The sequence below is a fragment of the Solea senegalensis genome, linkage group LG1, assembly GCF_019176455.1.
Source record: "Solea senegalensis isolate Sse05_10M linkage group LG1, IFAPA_SoseM_1, whole genome shotgun sequence".
In the NCBI taxonomy this organism is placed as follows: domain Eukaryota; kingdom Metazoa; phylum Chordata; class Actinopteri; order Pleuronectiformes; family Soleidae; genus Solea; species Solea senegalensis.
In genome coordinates this window covers 14115571-14137068 of record NC_058021.1, presented here as the reverse complement: position 1 = coordinate 14137068, position 21498 = coordinate 14115571, and the positions used below count along the sequence as shown (strand labels likewise).

At 41.2% G+C, this 21498-nt stretch overlaps 4 protein-coding genes across 6 annotated transcripts; 2 read left to right on the top strand and 2 right to left on the bottom strand.

Annotated features, from left to right (window-relative positions):
* Positions 1-408: 408 nt before the first annotated feature.
* Positions 409-7052, top strand: wrnip1 (WRN helicase interacting protein 1). Its single transcript, XM_044022751.1, has 7 exons — positions 409-2601; positions 3503-3697; positions 3940-4178; positions 4676-4899; positions 5638-5793; positions 6448-6527; positions 6608-7052. Exons 1-7 carry the CDS (start codon positions 1927-1929, stop codon positions 6887-6889), a joined length of 1851 nt encoding a protein of 616 aa, XP_043878686.1. The 5' UTR covers positions 409-1926; the 3' UTR covers positions 6890-7052.
* A 252-nt stretch (positions 7053-7304) lies between these two features.
* Positions 7305-9043, bottom strand: LOC122767322 (proproteinase E-like). Its single transcript, XM_044022787.1, has 8 exons — positions 8982-9043; positions 8808-8896; positions 8656-8738; positions 8374-8499; positions 8002-8138; positions 7697-7839; positions 7455-7607; positions 7305-7379 (listed from the first exon to the last, which is right to left on the bottom strand). The coding sequence occupies exons 1-8, from the start codon at positions 9019-9021 to the stop codon at positions 7362-7364; spliced, it is 789 nt and encodes a 262-aa protein (XP_043878722.1). The 5' UTR covers positions 9022-9043; the 3' UTR covers positions 7305-7361.
* A 540-nt stretch (positions 9044-9583) lies between these two features.
* dhx30 (DEAH (Asp-Glu-Ala-His) box helicase 30) lies at positions 9584-16842 on the top strand. Of its 2 annotated transcripts, none has more exons than XM_044022722.1 (19): positions 9584-9760; positions 10082-10212; positions 10305-10415; positions 10520-10771; positions 10854-11003; positions 11082-11234; positions 11329-11799; positions 12848-13225; positions 13320-13398; positions 13521-13625; positions 13753-13928; positions 14053-14259; positions 14387-14468; positions 14582-14775; positions 14897-15056; positions 15260-15417; positions 15536-15636; positions 15730-15869; positions 16196-16842. In XM_044022722.1, the coding sequence occupies exons 1-19, from the start codon at positions 9589-9591 to the stop codon at positions 16453-16455; spliced, it is 3480 nt and encodes a 1159-aa protein (XP_043878657.1). In that variant the 5' UTR covers positions 9584-9588; the 3' UTR covers positions 16456-16842. The 2 variants fall into 2 exon arrangements, with proteins under 2 accessions (XP_043878657.1, XP_043878648.1); XM_044022713.1 differs by having other exon boundaries at positions 12848-13231.
* An 18-nt stretch (positions 16843-16860) lies between these two features.
* LOC122767310 (alanine aminotransferase 2) lies at positions 16861-20834 on the bottom strand. 2 transcript variants are annotated; one of them, XM_044022773.1, is made up of 11 exons: positions 20644-20834; positions 20453-20542; positions 20210-20318; positions 19141-19274; positions 18813-18960; positions 18648-18727; positions 18412-18548; positions 17781-17955; positions 17542-17697; positions 17157-17269; positions 16861-17034 (listed from the first exon to the last, which is right to left on the bottom strand). In XM_044022773.1, the coding sequence occupies exons 1-11, from the start codon at positions 20746-20748 to the stop codon at positions 16944-16946; spliced, it is 1338 nt and encodes a 445-aa protein (XP_043878708.1). In that variant the 5' UTR covers positions 20749-20834; the 3' UTR covers positions 16861-16943. The 2 variants fall into 2 exon arrangements, with proteins under 2 accessions (XP_043878708.1, XP_043878699.1); XM_044022764.1 differs by having other exon boundaries at positions 18813-19056; positions 20644-20831.
* Between the last annotated feature and the right edge of the window lie 664 nt (positions 20835-21498).

Below are 21498 nucleotides of genomic sequence, written 5' to 3'. Positions count from 1 at the left end.
CTTCAGCCTCACAGGAGCATAATATACTGTAATGATGTACCTTAAGTCAGTAAATCTGCTGTCATCCTCTAATTGTTAGCAATATGATGTATGTATATTATGTATAGTCACACTTGTTTGCAATGTTTATAAATGATGATCAATATGAAGATTCCAACCTAGATGTGATAATCACATGTAAATGGTAACACTACTTGTTGATGTTGACTTGATGTTTTTGTCTTTCTATGAACAGCTTTTGAAGCAATATCATCGTAAAGACAGTATATGCAGGTGTGATCTATGAAAAAGTCCTGACACACATCCTGCTAATCAATAACTTCTTCTAATCCTTATCTAGCAATTCGCTGAAACAAATTGCGCACAGAGGTATTATTTTGTGGTCCATAAAAAATTTAATATGTAAATAAAAATGTGAAATTAATAAATCGTGTGTTGCTATAAGATAATGTTATTGGTTCCTTTTGGAAATCAAACATCCTTAGCTAATGCTCTTATGAGTAAAATACTTCTACTCAGTCAAACTTGTATACCTGTAAGGCAGGTGAAGAAGATGCTCTGTACCTCGTCCTGTTGCAGAGTAAATCACACAGCCGCTGCCAGAGGTAGGAGGCAACCAAACACACGCCGCTGACAAGCCAAATGTCCAAGCCAGTGACAGACCTCTCCATGGCTTTCACTTTATTCCTCATCCTTCATCTATGGTCTTGGTTTTCCTATCTTTGACTACAAAGGGTCTCTTGGAGGTAAGGGTGAGGAGTTCCAAGTAGAAGGTGCGAAGAGATGACAGCTTCTTCTTAAGGTACAAGGACTGCTCAAACATATAGAGTATACTATGCTATCCTTTGCAGCCTCTGTTAATGCTGTTAACTCCCTACTGCAGAGGACAGACAGTTTGTCCTTGTGACAAAAGAGTGACAGGTGCCACCATAGAGTGTCAGCGAAACATGCCCTATCATATTTTGTCTATCCTCCCATTTGCACTAACAAGCATGTCTCCTATGTTCTCTTCTCCCACATTCATCTTTGTGAATAAATGATTTGAGTCACAATTATTCTTTGACAGGGCCCTGACATTGAAATTGTAAAAGAATTGTAATGGAGGGTTTAGTCTTCCTGTCACCACAGACACTTGGACGTGGTGTAAATAAATAGCCTGCACCTATTAGATTACTGCTGCAAATGTCACCCTAACTTAACTGGGGCTTAAACGCTGCGGTCTTGGCATTGGCAAGTGTATATGAGTTTTTATTGTTTGGAAACCAAAATCACACTATTTTGCTTCTGATAATTTGTTTATTTTCTCTTTTTCTTTATGAGCAGCTCACTGGAACTTCTCCAGCCTCTTCTCTCTTCACCACTGGCACTGCCATATGCAGAACTGTGCTCCTATTGCTCATATGAAATTGCTGTATAACTGGTCTTACATGATTGTGGTCTTGCATGTCTTATGTCAAAAACAGCTCAACTTTGAGATGTAATAAAAACAAAACTTTCCATTATGTTCTGAACAGGTCTGAACCCTTATCAGAACCAGTTCACAGGCGTTTATTTACTGTACAGTTTTAGACACATTTCAAGTTAAATGTCCCATATTATTTGTATATCTTAACTAATATTCCACAAATATTTAATTGTCAAATTAGTATTATTTAATTGTGTTTTACCACAAATGCCATGGACCGGAAATGTCCCCGTGTCGGACCGCCCCGTCAGTACGTGAACGCACACTGACAGGAAGTGAATTAAAGAGTGTGTGTGTTATATTTAGAAAGAAAAAAAAAACTGAATACATGTACATATTATTTAGATGAACTCCATGCATATGTCGTAAAAAGGGTAAGTCACGATTGGGTATAACATTAAAACAAAAAACGGTAATGTTTTGGTCACGTGATTAGGTGAACAGTTTCGCGGGTATTCAACATGGCGCAGGACATGGAGACGATAGCCTCAACAGCAGACTCGGTGCAATGTCCCGTGTGTTCTGAAGAGTTTAAGCCTTCCACAATAAACGGACACCTGGACGTGTGTCTGCTGAAAGACGAGGCGGACAGCAGCCACTTTGCCAAAGATGACAGCGGACCTCCTCTAAAGAAACTGCGGGTCAGTGGAGAGGCTGAGTCGCACAGCAGCCCCGGTGCAAACAGACCTGAGGCAGCAGGTAAAGTCGCTGCTCCACCTGCTGCCATGTTTTCTCTGTTTCACAACAACAAGAGCAAATTGTCGGAACAAAGTGAACGGCATAGTTTGATTACTAATAAACAAAGCACTGTCAGTGGTGTAATTAAGGGGGTTAAACGTGGGGTAGACCTGATGAGTGAGGATGAACCTGGACCAGCAGGACTGACAGAGAACGTGAGAAGCCAAACAACTGTGTCCTCCAGCGGACATACACTGTCAGCGAAGACATCGCGTGGTTTATCGCCACGGATGCTGCTGACGACGAACAAACCTTTAGCGGAGACACTGCGACCAAATACACTGGAGGAATACTTTGGTCAAAGTAAAGTCATAGGACAGCACACACTCATCCGGTCTCTGCTGGACTCGCAGGAGATACCATCTCTGATACTGTGGGGGCCGCCGGGATGTGGGAAGGTGAGACAGTTGAGAGAGGAAAGTGCATCATCCTCTGTGATCATGGAGTGTGATCATTTCCCTTCTGGTTCAACGCAGCATTCATTATTAATCCTATAATGTACCCATCATATCTATCTGTTCACCAATTCTCAACTCAAACACACTCATTTCCTTGCATTATGGTCATTATTTGACTATACTATAGCAATCACATACTAATGATGAGGTTGAGGTTGATTATTATTGTACTGCCACTATACCTTAACTTGCTACTACTACTAGAACTACAGTATTTTTCTCTTAAATAATTGATCTGTCATATGTTTTTATCATTCAACTTCTCTTTGGTATTTACTGGTCCCTACTGTCTAAAAAGATATTAAATGAAAAGCAATGATTCTCTGCTTGAATAACATTTGAGGTTGTTGTTTTCATCTAAACGACAACTGCAAGTGTTGCTGATTATTGTTATTTTGTTATTTCATTTTGTAATCGTCATCTTCTCTTTGTCAGACCTGAATATAGCATGGTAATGACTTCTTAAGTATGACGGGCTACTTGCAGGGATGGTCGCACAGTGACTTGTCATACTTGGACTTCATCAACATGCTTTACTCATACTTCTGTGAGTCCCCCTGTCAGTTGTCTAACAGTGTTCAGGTTTCACCATTGATTTGTTATTTATGTAGTTGGACTTACAGTGAAGACAAAATTTATTGGTGCTTTCCAAGCAAGGTGCATAATGTGCCATGGAATTAATTACCGATTGTATGACTCAAACCCTGGAGATTGAATATATGTGTACGTCTCCGTTAAGATCCTATTTTTATAAGCAGATATTGTTTCCATATTCCACATTTATTTGTGTTGGTCTCATAGGTTTTAATCAAATTACTGACTGTGTTGTGTTTTCTTTTAGACCACCCTCGCCCACATCATTGCCAGTACCAGTAAGAAGAATGGCACAGCTCGTTTTGTCACTCTGTCGGCAACCAGTGCGTCCATCAGTGATGTTCGAGAGGTGATCAAACAGGCGCAGAATGAGCTCCGACTGTGCAAGAGGAAGACCATCTTGTTCATTGATGAAATCCACCGCTTCAACAAATCCCAACAGGTGGCGCACTGAGCCAGTTCACTGTAAAATAACCTTAATGAAGCACACGTTAATATATTAGTTAATCAGTGGATTGCACTAGATGCTAAAATGTCTAATTATCTTCCATTTCCTATCAATACTGAGTCATATGAGGGCTCTCTATCAATACATACATGTGGCTCATCCATTAATTCATTTGATCTTTAAAGTATGAAAGTAGTCAAGCACTTAATCTTGATATTGTCCCTCTTTACATCTAGGACACTTTCCTTCCTCATGTGGAGTGCGGAACAGTCACACTGATCGGAGCAACTACTGAGAACCCGTCCTTCCAGGTGAACGCTGCCCTGCTGAGCAGGTGCAGGGTGCTGGTTCTGGAAAAGCTCTCCGTGGAGGCGATGGGCTCAATCCTGGACAGAGCAGTGGATTCTCTCGGTATCAGAGTCCTGGGACGAGAGCAAGAACATTTCAAAGATCAAGACCAAACAGATGGACATGAGTAAGTATCCCTCTGTTGGCCAAGGTCTAGGTGTCACCAGATGATATTCTGGTTCTGTTTGACATGTTGACAGGAAAGAATTTGGCAGACAGCTGTTAACTTTTGTGTGAAGGTCACATTTGATGGTGATCAGAGATATTCAGTTTGCCACTTTGCCACATTCACTTGCCACTACAATGCAAATCACCATGTTAACTAATAATACATTTAGTCATTGAAGGTCAAAGCATGCAACCAATTTTTTAACTAATCAACTCTTCGGAAAAAATAAGTCGTTGTGCATGATACATTTTTTTATCTTTCATCAGTTTGAAAGATATGTGTGAATACATTTCACATGTTCACCGTTATACCCAAAAACAAGCAGAAATCTGAGTATACATTTATTTCTCTATCAGGTACAATATGATGACTCATATTCACATTGTGGCAAAATTTGTCCTCACTTCAGTAAAATATTGGGTCTTGATTTTGTATGTTTCTTTCTCTTTTCTAAGGCCAAAGATTTCTATCGAGCAAAATGCTTTGGACACCATAGCTTACCTCTGTGATGGTGATGCAAGAGCAGGACTTAATAGTCTGCAACTTGCTGTACAGGCTCAGTTGAACTTGCCTCGGTCAAGCCTGACGGCACAAAGCAGTTCCCCTCAAGAAATAGTGGTGAAGGAGGTGCATGTAAAGGAAGGTCTTCAGAGGTCCCACATTCTCTATGATAAAGCTGGTAAGCCCAAATGTATCCATATTTTCATTATAGTTACTTACCAAAATAACACCAGTGTTTTTCTGTGGTTATAATTGTAACAAGACAAGCGATGGCCCTGATGTCAAATCGGAACAATACACATCGCTATATAATTATGTACATTTTGCTGTCCTGGTCGTCTTTTTCTGGTTGACCATTCATTCTCATCTTTATCTCTTTCTATTCTGTGTGCAGCTGAGCTTAATGTCTTATATTACCTACCCACTAGTAGGCTGTGACATGTATAAAATTATAAAATAAGGTAATGGTTATATCTGTGTTTGTTGCTGTGCTTAAGGTTTTTCTTGTATGTGTATTTTTGAATAGCAAGGGAGGGAGTTTTGGGAAAGCCATTTTTGGCTGGCCCTCGTGTTTCCCATGTCACCCCCATTAAAGGGCTTAGAAATTGGTTAAGGCTAGGGTAAGGGTTAGGCATTTAGTTGTGATGTTTAAGGTTAGGGAATGCATTATGTCTATGAGTGTCTTCAGTAAGAATGCTGTGTGAGAGTGTGTGTGTATGAGAGAGAGAATAACTGTCCACACTATCCTGTTACGTAACACTCAGTTGTCCCAGGAAACGGAGATTTACTGTTCCCTGGTTCACAGAGCGATGAAACTGCACCTCATTTTGACTGATGAGCCATGGTTTTATATAGTCAGCGGAGTAATCTGTCTTTCACATGTTGATTTACTTGTTTGTGTCTGTGTTTCTCAAAGGTGAGGAGCATTACAACTGTATCTCGGCGTTGCACAAGTCGATGAGAGGCTCACATGAGAATGCCTCTCTGTACTGGCTGGGACGCATGCTGGAGGGCGGTGAAGATCCCCTCTATGTGGCCCGCAGATTGGTCCGCTTTGCCAGCGAGGATGTTGGTATGTGTAATTACAGTATCACATCATCACAGGTGTTGTGCAATTCTGCAATATGTTTGGGATGTCCTGTATGGTTAGGATTATATTTTGCTGATGGTATTTCAGCCTTGCATGCCTCCTGGTTACATCCCTAATGCTGCGGTTCACTTTGAGCCTCAGTAAAGACTATGTTCTACAGACAAGAGCCTCTTGATTGTCCCTAAATCTCAGCTTATAACTAAAGATTACTGTGTGCTTTTGTAGTGAAATCCTTCACTTGTGGAACCTGCCATGATTCCACAGGCATGTCTTTTAAATGTTTTAATTCTTTTAATTTAATAGAGACATCTACTTAAAAAGTATTTTAATGATTTAAAATGTACATATATTATTTCACTCTCCTTTTAATCTATCAGGTGAAGAACAGTACAAATGCAATTATATATATTTCTTTCTGTTTTGTAAAAAGAATTAAATTTATGTTCCCTTTAAATAAGCTGGAGAATTTTAAGACCTTTGTTGCTGTTGAATTGGCTTCATGTGGGTCTTTAATCTTTTAAAGTGAATACAGGAAAATGCAAATGCTGCAATGCAATGCAGAGTTCTTGTTGACAAAGTTTGACTACAGAAAATAAAACGTCTGATTGGACCTCCTCCTTCTCATCTCTCTCTCAGGTATGGCAGATCCCGCTGCTCTCCCTCAGGCTGTGTCTGCCTTCCAGGCCTGTCACTTCATTGGGATGCCTGAGTGTGAGGTACGCTGACGCATCCACTCGGTAATGGTTTTGAACTCCTGTGACCTGCTTGAACCATTTACTCATCTGCTACTCAACAGGTGATCCTGGCTCAGTGTGTGGTGTACCTGGCCCGAGCACCAAAGTCTGTGGATATCTACAAGGCCTATGCTAACGTAAAGATTTGTCTGAGGAACCACAAGGGCCCCCTGCCTCCCGTCCCACTTCACCTCCGCAATGCCCCCACAAAGCTCATGAAGCAACTGGGCTACTCTAAAGGCTACAAATACAACCCAGCCTTCAGTAACCCTGTAGAGCAGGAGTACTTACCTGATGAGCTGCAGGGGATGGATTTCTTTACCTGGACACCGTCAGACCCATGAGTATTTCCTGTAATTGTTCATCTCTCCTTTTGATTATTCTAAAACCAAGGACGCTAATTTAAAAACTAATTTTTGACATGAACATGTATTTGCTGTGCTGATCCAAATTCACACTTGCAGTTAGGACTTTTGAAGGTAAAAATAAAGGATTTTGCAGTTCAAAGTTTGGTTTAAATTATAATGATTATAAAATACAGTATACACAAATGGTTTGATTTGCATCTAGATTATGGCCCTTGCTCATAGTAATTCCTTAATTTATTACAAAATCAACAAAAATGAGCAATAAAATTCAACAGTATACATTCATATAAGCATAATAAAGTAATAAAAACTGATAAAATATGCAAATGTTGAGGTTTTACCTTGTAATAATTCTATAAATTGTTCAAACTGATTAAAATGTATATACTTTACTCTGAAACAAATGTAGTTTGGAGGTTTTATTGCAGTGTATTGTTCAGTAATATCTTCAGTTTTTGTCCATGACCTACAAAGAGATACAAATTTAAGTCTGTGCATGTCAAAGACTCTACATTATGTACATCTGTATGATTTCACTCACCTCACGGATCCAGGGGATGAAAGAGGCCACACGGGTAAAAACTGTGGGCCTTTGAGGAGTATTGCACCCACGTCCATCCACAAAACTAGTCACTCCTTCAGCGTACCATTTACCATCTCTGCCTTTACAGTTCAGAGGGCCGCCAGAGTCTCCCTAGAAGATGATAGCAGATACTAAAGCACTAAAGGAAATGTGTATTGTTTGTGTTACAGACGGCATATTGCTGCCTTATTTTTCCTTACATGGCATGCTGACTTGCTCTCTCCTCCTGCACAGACCATTGTTGTCTTGGCTGAGCTACCCCACCAGTCATTTTGGCTGCAGATACTATGCTCCACCACAGGAAGTAGGGCCTGCTGCAGTGTAGTTGCCTGTGGGCCACCAGCTAAAAGCAAAGGAACACAGTCTCTATAGTAACAGTTTAGGATTTTAATGATATGCAAACACTTTTCTACTCATTCAAGCACAACAAAATGTTTTGGATTTACACATAGATGCACTGCACTTATTGTAAACGGGAGTTAGTAGACTTATCAGCAGGTCTTACAGTAGAGACGACCCCAGCCTGTGATGTAACAGGGTTGGTTGTGGGCAAGAGAGGCACCATGTGGCGGCAGGCAAGCCAGCTGAACCTTATCATTAATAACAGCACTCGCCTCCAGCTTAAGCAGAGCAATATCATTCCTGTGTAACAGATAAAATAAAGAATGAGAACATGTGGGTATATTGAACTGAGTACCTGCTTTGTTAACATATGTAAGTGAAAAGATTCAGATTCAAGAATACTGCAGAATTTCTGTTTGCTCAGCTGCTGTCCAACAGAAACTGTCAGGGTCAGCACCTTTTTTCCCAAGGACACATTTACTGTGTCTACCTAACACAAGTGTACAGGGTTGTTTACTGTAGGATGGTTATTTACCCACAGGACACACAGTTTTTGTTCCATTTGGGGTGGATGAACATTTCTTTGACCCTAATGGACTGTTCTGGTCCTTCATCCTTGTTCATATCATGCTCCGCAAGCACAATCCGGTATGTGTGGAATCTGGATTGGGAGAGAGCGACATTTATACAATTTTGTTTTAGAAATGTCATAACCATCATGTCGCTCTCAGGAAAAAAACATGAATCTCTGTGACAAAATAGTCTATCAAACTTAAACTTTTAAGGCCTCAGTGTTAGACAGTAACTTTTCCCTCACGTGATGCAGTGAGCAGCAGTCAGGACCCAGTCCAGAGCAATAAGTGTTCCACCACAGGTTGGGAAGAAGGATTCCAAAGAGACCTACAGATAAAGTAGAAACTCAATGACCTTGGACCAACATGTGAATCAAAAATGTTGACGCTGACTTACCTGCCATGGCCAGCTGTAGGGATGAGCTTCCTCTCCATTTACCACACGACTTGGATTGGGCTGGTAAATAGGTACCCCACACCCAGACACTACGACACACAGTGAGCCTAAGAAACAAGCTGAATAAGACCTAAACTATATACAACTGTTGCTGTGTATTTACCATGGACTCACCAGTTGTGATGGCCAAGAAAAGAACAAATGCCAGTTCCATTGCTCATTCATCCAAAGTTGATGTTTTATCACACAGGGATATTTATGGGCAGCAGCCCAGAAAGCCTGGGAGGTTTCCTCCCATTCTCCAGGTGGCAAGACTGCTGCAAGCAAATAACTCCAATTATGGCTGACCGCATGGTATGTGTAGACCTTTACACAGAATGATATAAATACATTTTTTTAAACCCCATGAGCAATATTTATAATATTTTCTACACTTCATATTAAAATATCACAATAGTATATGCATGTCAAAATATTTTACACGTCAAAATATTACCTGAAGAGTAACCATGTTACACTCTGACTCCAGCCACTAGAGGTCAGGAGTGCACCGTTTTTATTCACTTGTTTATAATATTCATCTTCAATTTGAGGCGACACTAAGTAGTATGAACCTTAAAAAAATTAGGGCAGAAATGCATTTGCCTTTTAATCTTTCGAGATTTTCGAAATATGATGTTAACGCAGCCTTTCTCGCCAAACAGGGGTGTCGCTGTGTCGTAGGTGCACACTGCCCTCTACTTCCGCTCACTGCCGTAGAAGAAGAAACAGTTTTTTAATAATGGCGCTCCACGGTGGCTTACTCGTGTGCCTGAGAGGACTCACTAAAGTCTCCGAATGCGTTCGAATGGGACGCACAGTAACGCCCAACTGGAGCAGAGAAATGCGGTGGTACTCGACAAAAACTGGACGAATTTATGAAACGGATGCGTCATTTTATCAGACTAAACGAAGTGAGTAAAAACGTCTCTCAGGTTTGTTAGCTACCGGCTAACAAGTGACAGCCCTCAAACATGCTAAACCTCAAGGACATCCATCCTGAAAACAATTATAGTTTTAAACAAACACTTCTTTACATCGATGTGGCTATTGAGTATTTGTGTCATATAACATGTCATACATAAAAGGACACAAATCACTGAAATAGTGCGTTTGAAATAAGTCAAGAAAATGAGACTATGTTTTGTCATCTTTTATACAAAACTAAGTCTGACACAAGTGCTGTTGAAACTATTTGACCTTGCTGCTTGCCTAACCATTGTTTTCCTGTTTAGATTACCCAGAGCTATTAAAGGAGTTTCCAGAACCAAAATGCCTCTTACATAACACCATTGCTCGGTCACTGGGAATCAATGATCTGTCCCAGCTTGTCCAGTACAGCTCTACCGAGAACCATGGTGTCAAGGTGAGAGCACAAGATAAATTGATCTATGGAAGGACCAAGAGAGCTCATGTCTCCCACATAACACTTACAGTGTTGTATTTGTGTTTGTGTAGAAAGCTACTGTCACACTATTATGGCCCCATAAGATTGAAGAGGTGGGTTATGCCTCAAAGAAGATGGATGCTGAACGATTTGCTGCAGCTGCTGCTTGTCTCAAGCTAAAAGTAAGTCTTAAAACTGTGAAAATACCCCTTTCTGTTGAATTATTTTTACTTAGTTTAGTCTGTGGTTACTTGCCCCTTCTGTGACTGTCTCTCTATGTGTGCAGGAAATGGGTCTTATTGGCCCAAACAATCAGCTTCCCAGGAGGAGAGCTAGCCACAGGAGAGGAGAGCAACATTCTATCCTCTATGGTAATGAGGAGGACTTTTGCACAGATAACGGCCCTAACGCAGATGTAAAAAGACACCAGCCCTCTGTAGAAGACCCCGCAGTTGTTGAAGCGCTCTCCCTCTTTCCTCATCCTAGAGCACTCTTATCTAGAGTCATCCAGGTTGCCACATCATCTGACAGACTCAGGGTTGGTAACTCTCATCCATGCCACAATGACACCAAATCACCTTAAACACCTTAATATATTCTAAATTTAACTGTCATTATAGGAGCTTATGAGTTTCAGAACAACAGGAGGGAAGCAAAAGAAGTGTGAACTGACTGTGCTCTGGCCAGAGAAGATGACGTTCACAGCTACAGCGAGAAACAAAGTGGCGGCAGAGAAAAGGGCTGCAGCTCTTGCATGCATGCAGCTGAAGGTGAGAATAAATTTGGAGGGATGCTATACTTTTGCATGTAAGGACTGTGCTCATGCATGTGTCATGTCCCCTTATTAGGAGCTGCAGCTGCTTGATAAAAACAACAATCCGCTGACTCATGCCAGGTACCACCATGAGAAGGTGAGGGAGGCGGGGAAGAGGGAGAAACGCCCCCTACCACTAGAAATATCAGAATACCTGGAGAGTCGCATAAGGGAGCATCTTGCACAGGTAATGCATTTTTTTAGACTGTGATATAGGTCATGTAGTGACATTATAAATGTTCTGTCCAAAATGAAATCTCTTATCTTATTCTTTCTAACAGTACCCAGTGGCAACAGAAATACAGAGGCTATGGGAGGAGGAAGAGGCGAGAGGACAGCAGTCAGTCAACCAGGAGGATGATGAAGAGGAGGAAGATTTAGTAACAGACGCTATCACAGGCAGACCGCATAAACCTTTGTCTGAACAAGAGGCTCATGAGCTCAGCAACTACCTACAGGAGGAATGGGAGAGGGCAAACCCCAGACTGAGTGTGGCGCTCCCAGTTGATGGCCACCGTCAACGTGTGGTCTCGGCTGTGCAGTCCTCACAGGTGGTTGTGATTGCTGGTGAAACGGGATGTGGCAAAACGACACGGATCCCCCGCTTCCTGCTCGAGGACTGCGTGAGAAGTGGTGAGGGAGCTGAATGCAACATCCTGGTGACCCAGCCTCGTCGGATCAGCGCTGTGTCAGTGGCACAGCGAGTTGCTCATGAGATGGGCCCGGCTCTGAAAAGCTCTGTGGGATATCAGGTAGATACAGCTTTACACTGCACTCATGTTGTTACTTAAAGAGTAACTAAACCTAAACCTAAACTTAGACCTAAACTACTTTTTTTCAGGTTAAAACTAGTGTATATGGTTATCTAGTAATATTATTCAGTGATCCATGTCCAACGCTTGGTAGTTTTGTAGTATTTGAATTACATATTTTGTGTTAAAAATGGGCGAATGTACTGCCTCTCTGGCTAAACCTCACATTTAAATTTTTGGATTAGCTGGCTCATCCTGGGCTTTCATCACCAACCGTCCTCATCTGGCCACACCCCCAATACAGGGGGAGTCGGAGTGGATACACGGCACTTCTATTTCTGGCAGATGCCGCAGCAGAGCCACATAAATAAGAAAATAAAACATCTGGTTTACTTTTTAGAATAAAACATCCCGTGTTGACACCACGTCGTATTTCACTTAACTACATCGGTAGAAATACTGCTCAGTTTGTTGTGTTTACAACATTTACAGTGTATTTCCCTGCGAGAAGTACCCCCAAAAAAACCTAGTCTTGCGACTCCAGCTGTCCAGGCGTGTGGAAGCGGGAGGACGTGAAACCCAAGCAGTGTAACGTGACGGAGCGCGTCCATTCTGCAACCAGTGTTTGGCTGATAGGTTGCTAATTCAAGACAGCTGTATGAATGAGCTACGCAGAGCAATCTGCCTTTCGCATCGTCGATTCATAGATTACTCATTTATGTGCGGTGACTTTTATCACTTATCAGTGTGAGAAATTTCATGTGTGGCGTGTGAGCATGTGAACTCATTGAAATGCATGTGTCTCACGCTGAATGCGGCAGGATGCCACAGCAAGCTGCCACGATTTGTGCTCGCTGTCACTCAATCATCACGCCCCCCTGCCGTGTTCAGTCACCCCTCCTTCCCCTCCCTACTCACTGATTACTCTCTGCCCACTTTTTGTAGATTTTCAAAATCAGAGTTAGCCTCAGACCAGGGGGTTTAGGTACTCTAATTAACTGTGTCGATTACAGCTGAAATTTAAGTAATAATTCTTCTTGTTGTATAGGTGAGACTTGAGAGCCGACCCCCAGAGCACAGTGGAGGAGCATTACTCTTCCTCACTGTGGGCGTTCTGCTGAGGAAGCTGCAGTCAAACCCATCCCTGAAAGGAATCAGCCACATTGTGGTGGATGAGGTCCATGAGAGAGACATAAACACCGACCTGCTGCTGGCTTTACTGCAATCCACCCTCAAAGAGAACCCTAACCTACGAGTAGTGCTTATGAGTGCTACTGGGGACAACCAGAGGCTGGCTCAGTATTTTGGAGGCTGTCCTATTGTGAAGGTGCCCGGTTTTATGCATCCAGTCAAGGACAGATACCTGGAGGATGTGCTGAGAGAGATGGGACGCCAAGTGCCAGTCCAAGACAGGAAGGAGACAAAGGTATTTGTATGTATTCTTTAGCTTACTTCTGTGCAAAAATTAAAATTTCTCATGTCTTTATATAAGGTGAATTTGTATTTTATCTTATTTTAAGGGAGGAAGAGATGATGCTGCACCTGATCTAGATTTAATAGCTGATGTTATTGAACACATTGACAGACATGGAGAGCCAGGTAATCAAAACACTATCTCTACCATGCCTTTGCTTTTTAAAAGAATTGCGTTCACACACTGTTTAAGATGGTGGTTGTTGTTTTTTTTTCACTCTCAAAACTCCATTCCCCTCACGATTCAGGCGCAATCCTGTGTTTCCTCCCCGGATGGCAGGACATCAAGGCAGTCCAGGAGAAACTCAAGGAGAAGTCACACTTTTCCTATGGCTCACAGCTGATCCTGCCATGTAAGAGCAAAGAAAGAGACTTGTCCTGTGTCTTCTTAGTATAAATATACCATTTGTGTGTGTGTGTGTGTGTGTGTGTGTGTGTATATACATAAATATGTGTGTATATCATTTCTGTTTGTTTTAGTGCACTCTAGTTTATCAGTGGCTGACCAGCAGACTGTGTTCCAGCGCCCCCAGATGGGCCAGAGGAAGATTGTGCTCGCCACCAATATTGCTGAGACCTCTATCACCATAGATGACATTGTTCATGTTGTGGATACAGGAACTCACAAACAACAGAATTATGACCCACGGACAAAGGTTAATTAATTGATATCGTTTTTGAAACATTTAGATTTTTAGATGGTGGTATTTTCTGAGGGAATTCTGTAAAATAACAGACATCAGTAATAAGACAACTTTTTTTTTTTGTTTGGTTTTCCAGGTCTCCTGTCTGGACACAGTTTGGATATCCCACTCTAATGTCACTCAAAGGAAAGGGAGAGCAGGACGATGTCAGCCAGGACAATCCTACCACCTTTTCCCAAAAAAACAGCTGGAGTCCATGACTCTGTTCCCAGTCCCTGAAATCCTGCGTACCCCACTGGAGAGTTTAGTCGTGCAGACCAAAATCCACAGTCCCGAATGCAAGGTAGCGACAGAAACACAGCTTTTGAGCTCTTTTTTTATATTATGTTGTTTTTTATTATATTCTATTGTTATTTTTTTCTCACATTTTGAATAATTACATCTGTTCCTTTTTTTTTTTGTTTGTCTAGGCTGAAACATTCTTATCCCAAGTGTTGGACAGTCCAGAGCGAGATGCTGTGAGAGATGCTATCCAAAATCTACAAGTCATCGGTAAGTGATATGCGGCAACTCGTGTCCAGGATTTTGTGTCTGAATTCATCCATGGTCATTAATTCATTTATTTCTGTTCAAAATGAATGTAATGTCATTGTTTATTTTGGCAGGAGTTCTAGACAAGACGGAAACCCTGACACCTTTAGGAGAGCGTGTTGCCTGCATGTCATGTGACCCTCGACTTGGCAAATTGCTCGTTCTGAGTGCCATGTTCAGGTGTGTTCTGCCCATGTTGTCTATTGTTGCCTGTCTGACCAGAGATCCTTTCCACAACAGTCTTCAGAACAGAGCACTAGTCAACAAGGTGAGGTGCTCTCACACACACACACTTTTTAGATGAATAAATTAATGTTTGTTTTAAAACAACAATTTGACTTGTGCAGCATACTGATTGTAATTCAATGGTCTTTGCTGTGTTTGTCCAGGCCAAAAAAGCTCTAAGTGGCTCCAGCTACAGTGATTACTTGGTGTTCAGCAGAGCTGTGTTGGGCTGGAAAAGAATTCAGCAGGAGGGCGACAGAGAAGACAGAGATGAGTATTTGGAACAGAATACTCTGTCCAAGGCCAGCCTTCGATTTATCAATGGTGAGTTTGAAGCATCCGTCTCATAGGTGGCCATAAAGTCAAGTTCTTAAAAGTGATTGAAGAAAATGAGTGCCATTCAGACGAATCGAAGTCGACCTTTTTACATGCATGTGTCTTTTTCTCAACAGTTTATTTCAATGGCCTTTTAATGCAATTTTGTCCGATTCTGAACTGATTGTTTGTCTTGTGTCATTGTGTTGAAGGACTCATCTCTCAGTTCAGCGAGAACCTGCATGATGCAAAGCTGGTTTCTCGTGCCAGTGCGTGCCAGCATCACACTTCTCTCTGCAATGAGCACAGGGACCAGGATGAGCTTCTTAAAGCTGTGCTACTGGCTGGACTATATCCCAACCTCATTCAGGTACATGGCAACCTCTCAGAATAGAGCCCAAATTATAATTTTGTAATTATAATGTTCTGCTGCGGTGGTTTCCAGCTTAACATGGATGGGAAAATGTTTCACTTGTGTTATTTCTCAGGTTAAGAAAGGTCTTGTGGTCAAAGGGCGTTTTCGCCCCAACGGAGTGCTTTTCAACACACTCACTGGACCAGTGCTGCTTCACCGTTCGTCAGTCAACAGGTGTGGGCATCTTTAAAACTCAACTGCGGCAAGTGTTGACTCAAATAATGTGTATGTATTGTAACCTTTTCCTTCTCCCTTTTTGTATTGCAGAGGAAAAGACGATTTCCCAAGTCGCTGGCTGACCTTTTTTTATGCAGTCAAGTCAAACGGGAGCGTTTTCGTCAGAGACTCTTCTGTGGTTCACCCACTCGCTCTGCTGCTGCTCACAGACTGCGATATCGCAGAGACAGGTAGGCACTGCTGCCCATTAAAAGGTTTCAAATAATGTATGCACTGGTGTTTTAAGAGTGTAGTGTCAGCCCACTAGTAACTGGTTGCTATGTCACAGTGAGTTCAGTAACCTTTACAGCAGCCATCTCTCTTGCCAAATGCTAAAATGTATTTAGCACAACACAAAAATGATGGTATTGTTGGATAAAAGAATGGCGATGTGGGTGGCAAAATTGATTCAAAAAACATTGACCATAAAAGTGGCATCTAAAGCATTTAAAATATAATCTGTCTACTAAATATTCAGTCTTAAATCATACTGCTTCCCTCCTCCCCAATGTCTCAGTGGTTGGAGACAGAGTGGAAGTGTCTTTTCCCGGTCGCTCTCTGGTGCGCTGTGAGCTGACAGCTGGCACGTGGGAGCTGCTGTGGGATCTGCGTACGTCAATTCAGACCATGCTCCACCGAAACCTGAGCAATCCCGACAACGCAATCACCAATTCCGCCCAAGATGGAAAGCTCCTCTCCTTATTGGTAGAACTGCTGAAAAATTCAGACTCAAACACTCTTGCTCAGGATAACAATAGTGACACTGAGGTGGATTAATGACTTGGAGTGCTTCCCATGCTTGTGCATTGGCTTTACTGGCTGGTACAGAGGAACCTAAGAAGATAATGGTATCTTTCTTTCATTTTTTTTAATTTATTTTTTGTGCGGAGTTGTTTTAAGAAAGCACCTTAAGCACAGTAGTGTTCATGAAAAATCCACATTGGGATGTCGTTTAACTTTCGATGTTAATGATAAACTTGAACCGAGGCTAAGTAATCATTCGTGTGGTTTTTGGGACAAAGGTTTATTGGCCTTGAATGATAATTTGCTTTCTGGAAAGCAGAAGTTGAATTTTACTCTTAACAAGTAAAGGCAGAATGTCTGGCCAAAGGTCATTTAAAATGTACCGCATGCAGTAGATGTATTTATTGTAATAAATATTCACATTACAACATGAGAAAATTGGTTTCAATTAGTCTTTTATTCTGTCTTGAATCACTGTACTGCTGAATTATAACTTGACTCATTTTCTTCAGCGACATTGTTTAAGAAAAATCTTTCATTAACTGGGTGTGAAAGCTCGTCACGCGTCTCAGTAGTTCCTCCATGATGTCGGGAGGCGTCATGATGCAAATTCTGCAGGAAGAAAAGCGGAAGTGTGGATCACTTCAACTATTCTATAGAAAAACATGGTTCGATCTGGTCTTTTGTTCACGCTGTTTTTGGGGGTAACTCATAATTTGTCTGCAGTGTTTTACCTGATGTGGTGCGTGCCCTCTTTTTGTCCATATTCGGCACCAGGACGGGCAAACACACCAGCGTCCTCTAGCAGATTGACACAGTAGAACGTATCTGGCCCCAGTCCTGCTTCCTACATGATCAAAAGGCCACGATTCATAACATAAAACAAGGCAATCAGAGATGATAGACTTTACCCCATTCACGCAACAAGCCTCTGTCGGCCTCTGTTGGTCATATTGGCAAACGTGGACACACAGAGCCACTAAAAACAATACTTAGCTTTCATTCCGTGGGGTGAACTAATGTATATATGTGTATATGCGAATGATGTACAGTATGTATATGACAGCTTTTGACTGTATTGCAGTGTACATTTGTTTCCATATGTTTGAGTCTTATAACCTTGGCTTTCTGAATGGCTCTTGGTGGAAGATCCAGTCTGGGGAACACAAATACTCCTCCTTCCCCTGGTTGGCAGGTGAGACCTGGGAGGCTGTTGAAGGCAGTGAGGGCTCTATTTACATTATGAACCAGCGTGGTCCTAATGTGTTGTGTCTCCTGCAGAAGAGGGAGTTAGAGGCGAGAACAAAAATGAGTGTACTTTAGTTATACTTAATCATAATGTGAGCAGGGCATCTCACCTCAATGTAAAAAGGATACGAGGGATCTCCTGGTTGTGGCGGATTTGCCATCACGTCCAGGGCAATCTGACCCAGCACAGGAGCACAGCTGTCTTTTGAGAACTGGGTGTAGATGTACTTCATCACAGCAGGGTCCAGATTTACCAGCTCAACATATCCACACCGTAGGCCACACCTGAATCCAAAGCAGAATCATAACATTGACAAAGCATTCTCAGCTGTTCAGGAGCTTTTGATGGCATCACCACTTTAAGGCTTTTTAAAAAACATTCATGTTTGAATGAATGACAAAGTGAAACATAATTGTAATAATACACAGATATGTATATTTTAAAGTTGGACTAGATCTTCTTTATTCTGTTTGCTTTGCTGCTACAATAACAAGACGGTACATCCTCCTCATTTCTATTTTTATTTTATCTCCGATCCATCCTAGAAGTTTCACTTTCTGACAAACATTATACATGTCGATATCGCTGCAAATAACTAGATTATAGTCTGTTAAAAAAACTGTTTGTGGGAGTGTTTAAGGGGCTTTGTCTAATAGTGAGATTTGTTTTGTCAGTCCAGCATCAGGAGTGAACTTTTGTGAAGACCTCGTGTCACAGTGTAACAAAATAGAGGAACTTACTCTCCAAGCATGCCTTTGGATGCTGAGTGGAAGGAAGCTAGTTCCACTGTGTCTGAAAAAGGAGGCCCCATCTCTGCCAGAACCCTCTTGTAGGAGACAAACTCACTCTTTTCCCCATAAACAGTGTCCTGATAAACCTTTAGAAAGTTACACACGTAGGTCCAAGTGTTAACTTGCTGAATTTGTGTGGATTGTCGTTTATGCTTTGAAAGATAATAATCCTTTGAGAGAACCACCTCATCGGCCAGAATGAAGAGCCTCTTCTCTGAAGCAAACTGGATGACCTCTTGTATTGATTGCCTGCTTTGAACTTGACCTGTGATGTTTGACATAGCATGAAAACAAACCCGTGGTGTCCATTCATACACGATACAATACAGCTCCTGTCTTTTACTCTCTACCTGATGGATTTCCAGGGTTGATGATATACAGAGCAACAGGGTTACACACGCCTTTTGCTGAGGCCAGGGCTCGGTGAAGCTCCTCCATGTGTAGCTCCCAGCCCTGCTCCTCATCCAGGTAGTAGGGGACGGGAACTGCTCCCAGTTCCTTTATGGACAAAATGGAGGTGTTGTAACCTGGCACTGGAGTTAAAATGCCTGTTCTAGTTGAGGCCTCTGTGTTCACCAGTATTTGGAAAATGTTCTATAAAGTGCAGAAAATGATGTCAATGATTTAAAGGAGAAAGTGTCTGCGTATAAACATCATATCAGTCTTGTTTACTGTTACCGCAAGTGACCACTGTGAGCCTGGGCTGATGTAAATGTTTTCGGGGTTCGACCAAGCCCCACCATCTCGTCTGCTTATATATTCAGAGACTCTGTGGACTATATCTGGCATACCCCTTGTAGCACTGTAGGAACCTGAAGAAAGGACACATCAGAAAATCTAGAGCAGATTAAATTATAATTATTTTGTTTTTAACTAGCATTTAACCTTAATTAACTTACCTTAACTAAACAATTCTGCCCACTTTATTTACATTGTGCGTATCATTGATCCGTGGGCTCTGAGGTCATTAAAAATAAATAAAGAATCATAATAATAATTTCTTTCAATTTCAATTTCATGATAAACTGGTGGGATTTTCTGACTATACTGCAGACTTAACAACATTGTGTGTCTGGTATTTATTGCGTATATGTACAGTGCTTAACAAATTTATTTGATCACCTGTCATAAAAACAAGGAAACATATATATTTTAGAAATCTTTCAAAAACCTGTTTGAAACTTAAAAATGGCAAATGACAAACTGAATTCACCTTTTTATACCCACATTTCAGCCGGCCTCAGAACTTAATCAAGCATAACATTCAACCACTAAAACACATTTTATTTTCTGTTCAGGGATGCAAGTAAATAACTATATTTTGACATCTTAATAAAGAAATAATAATGTCCTTTAGTAATTTTTGTAATGTTTTTTTTGTTTTAATTCATGGATAACAATAATAATTATATTTTTGGTTCATTTTTGTTCATTTAGGGCAGCTGTGGCTTTGGGTGGTGGTCTAATACATTTGTCAAGCACTGTATGTGTATATCACCCACATACTTGCAGTATATTTGCAGTTAATTGTGTGTAATTTCTATCACTCTTGCTTTACCGTCTTGCTTTATCATTTATATATAAAAAATGTACCAAAATCCACAATGACAATTGTATCCTTTGTCTAAATGCATTGTCTTCAAGAGTTTAAAAAGGAAATATTTTTGGTGTACGTCGTGAATTGTTATTATAATTATTTCAAATGTCATTTTACCCTTTTTTTAATACGTAAAGAGAACAACCTTACCTACACTGCCTCCAGGACATTCCCCCAGCAGCCTCTGAGCCCTTTGTCTGACGTCCACTGGCAGTTTGTTGTCGTTGATGAGCTGAGGGTAAAGACACGCTGCAAGAATCTGCAAAAACATTTCATATTGTCACATGGCAGTTTAGACACTAGATTTAGTTCAGAAGAAATGGCAGCATCTTGCACATGCTGTTAAATAGTTTATTGAGTTTAAATGTGGAGTCTCTGAAGGTCACAGGTTACCTGTCGGACAAATGACAGAGGTTTCATGCCTGTCTTCTGCGGGTCACCCGAGGCCACATCTATCACTTCTTTATATGGCTTTTTAACTCCCTATTAACATGCACATTAAAAGATTCCATATATCACAACACGTTGGACAAGTTATACTTGTATCCATATATTTCAGATTTATTTCATTAGCTTTGTCTTACCTGTCTGAGCTCCTCCATGATCCGGATTATTTGTCTAAACAGAGCTGCAGTCTCAACTTGCTTCATGTCCTTCATATATGGATCGTTTTCCTGCAACATAGACATCGTTGTAATTTTTTTCTCCAACCTCTTGAACGTCGGACCAGCAGCCGTTTTAACCTGAGATTAGACTTTAAGTTAAATATGTATGAAATGTGTGGTTTATTAACAGACAGCAGGAGTCCACGACGATCTCCTGTTGGCAGCTTTTTTTTACTGATTAATCCCATTTGCAAATATTTCCCCAAAAAGACACTTTCATTATGTCTCTTCTTTTAATCCTGTCCGTCAAACTCAGATGAATAACAATATATTCTTCAGTATTCTGTATCAGTCAGCATTGTTAAAGTGTATTGTCCAGATTTTTACTGGCTGATCCATTCAGCTCAATACTCCCTTCTGGAAAGGGTAACCAGAACAAGTACGGCGGGCACAACTCGACTGTCTTTCTGAAGGTTTATTAGACATACACAGTTAAACAGCATTTGGACAGCAGTCAGTTAGTAGTTAGACAGCAGTTTGTTAGCTACTAACTAGAGTTAGATAGTTAGACAGTTATTAGTTAGTTAGATAGACGGCAGTTTGTTAGCTAGTTAGCTACTAACTAGAGTTAGGTTGTAAAACCGACAAGTCGCACAGGTTCTGATGATAGATTTACAAAGCAGGTGTAAGCAGGTTTACAAACCACTTACAAAGGCACATACGAACAAAAATGGCTTTGACAATGCACCTTAAAGGCACTTTAAAGGCAACGGCGCTTTGATTCCAATTACAACAATAAACAGATAAATAGAATGAAAGATAGTTCTACATGTA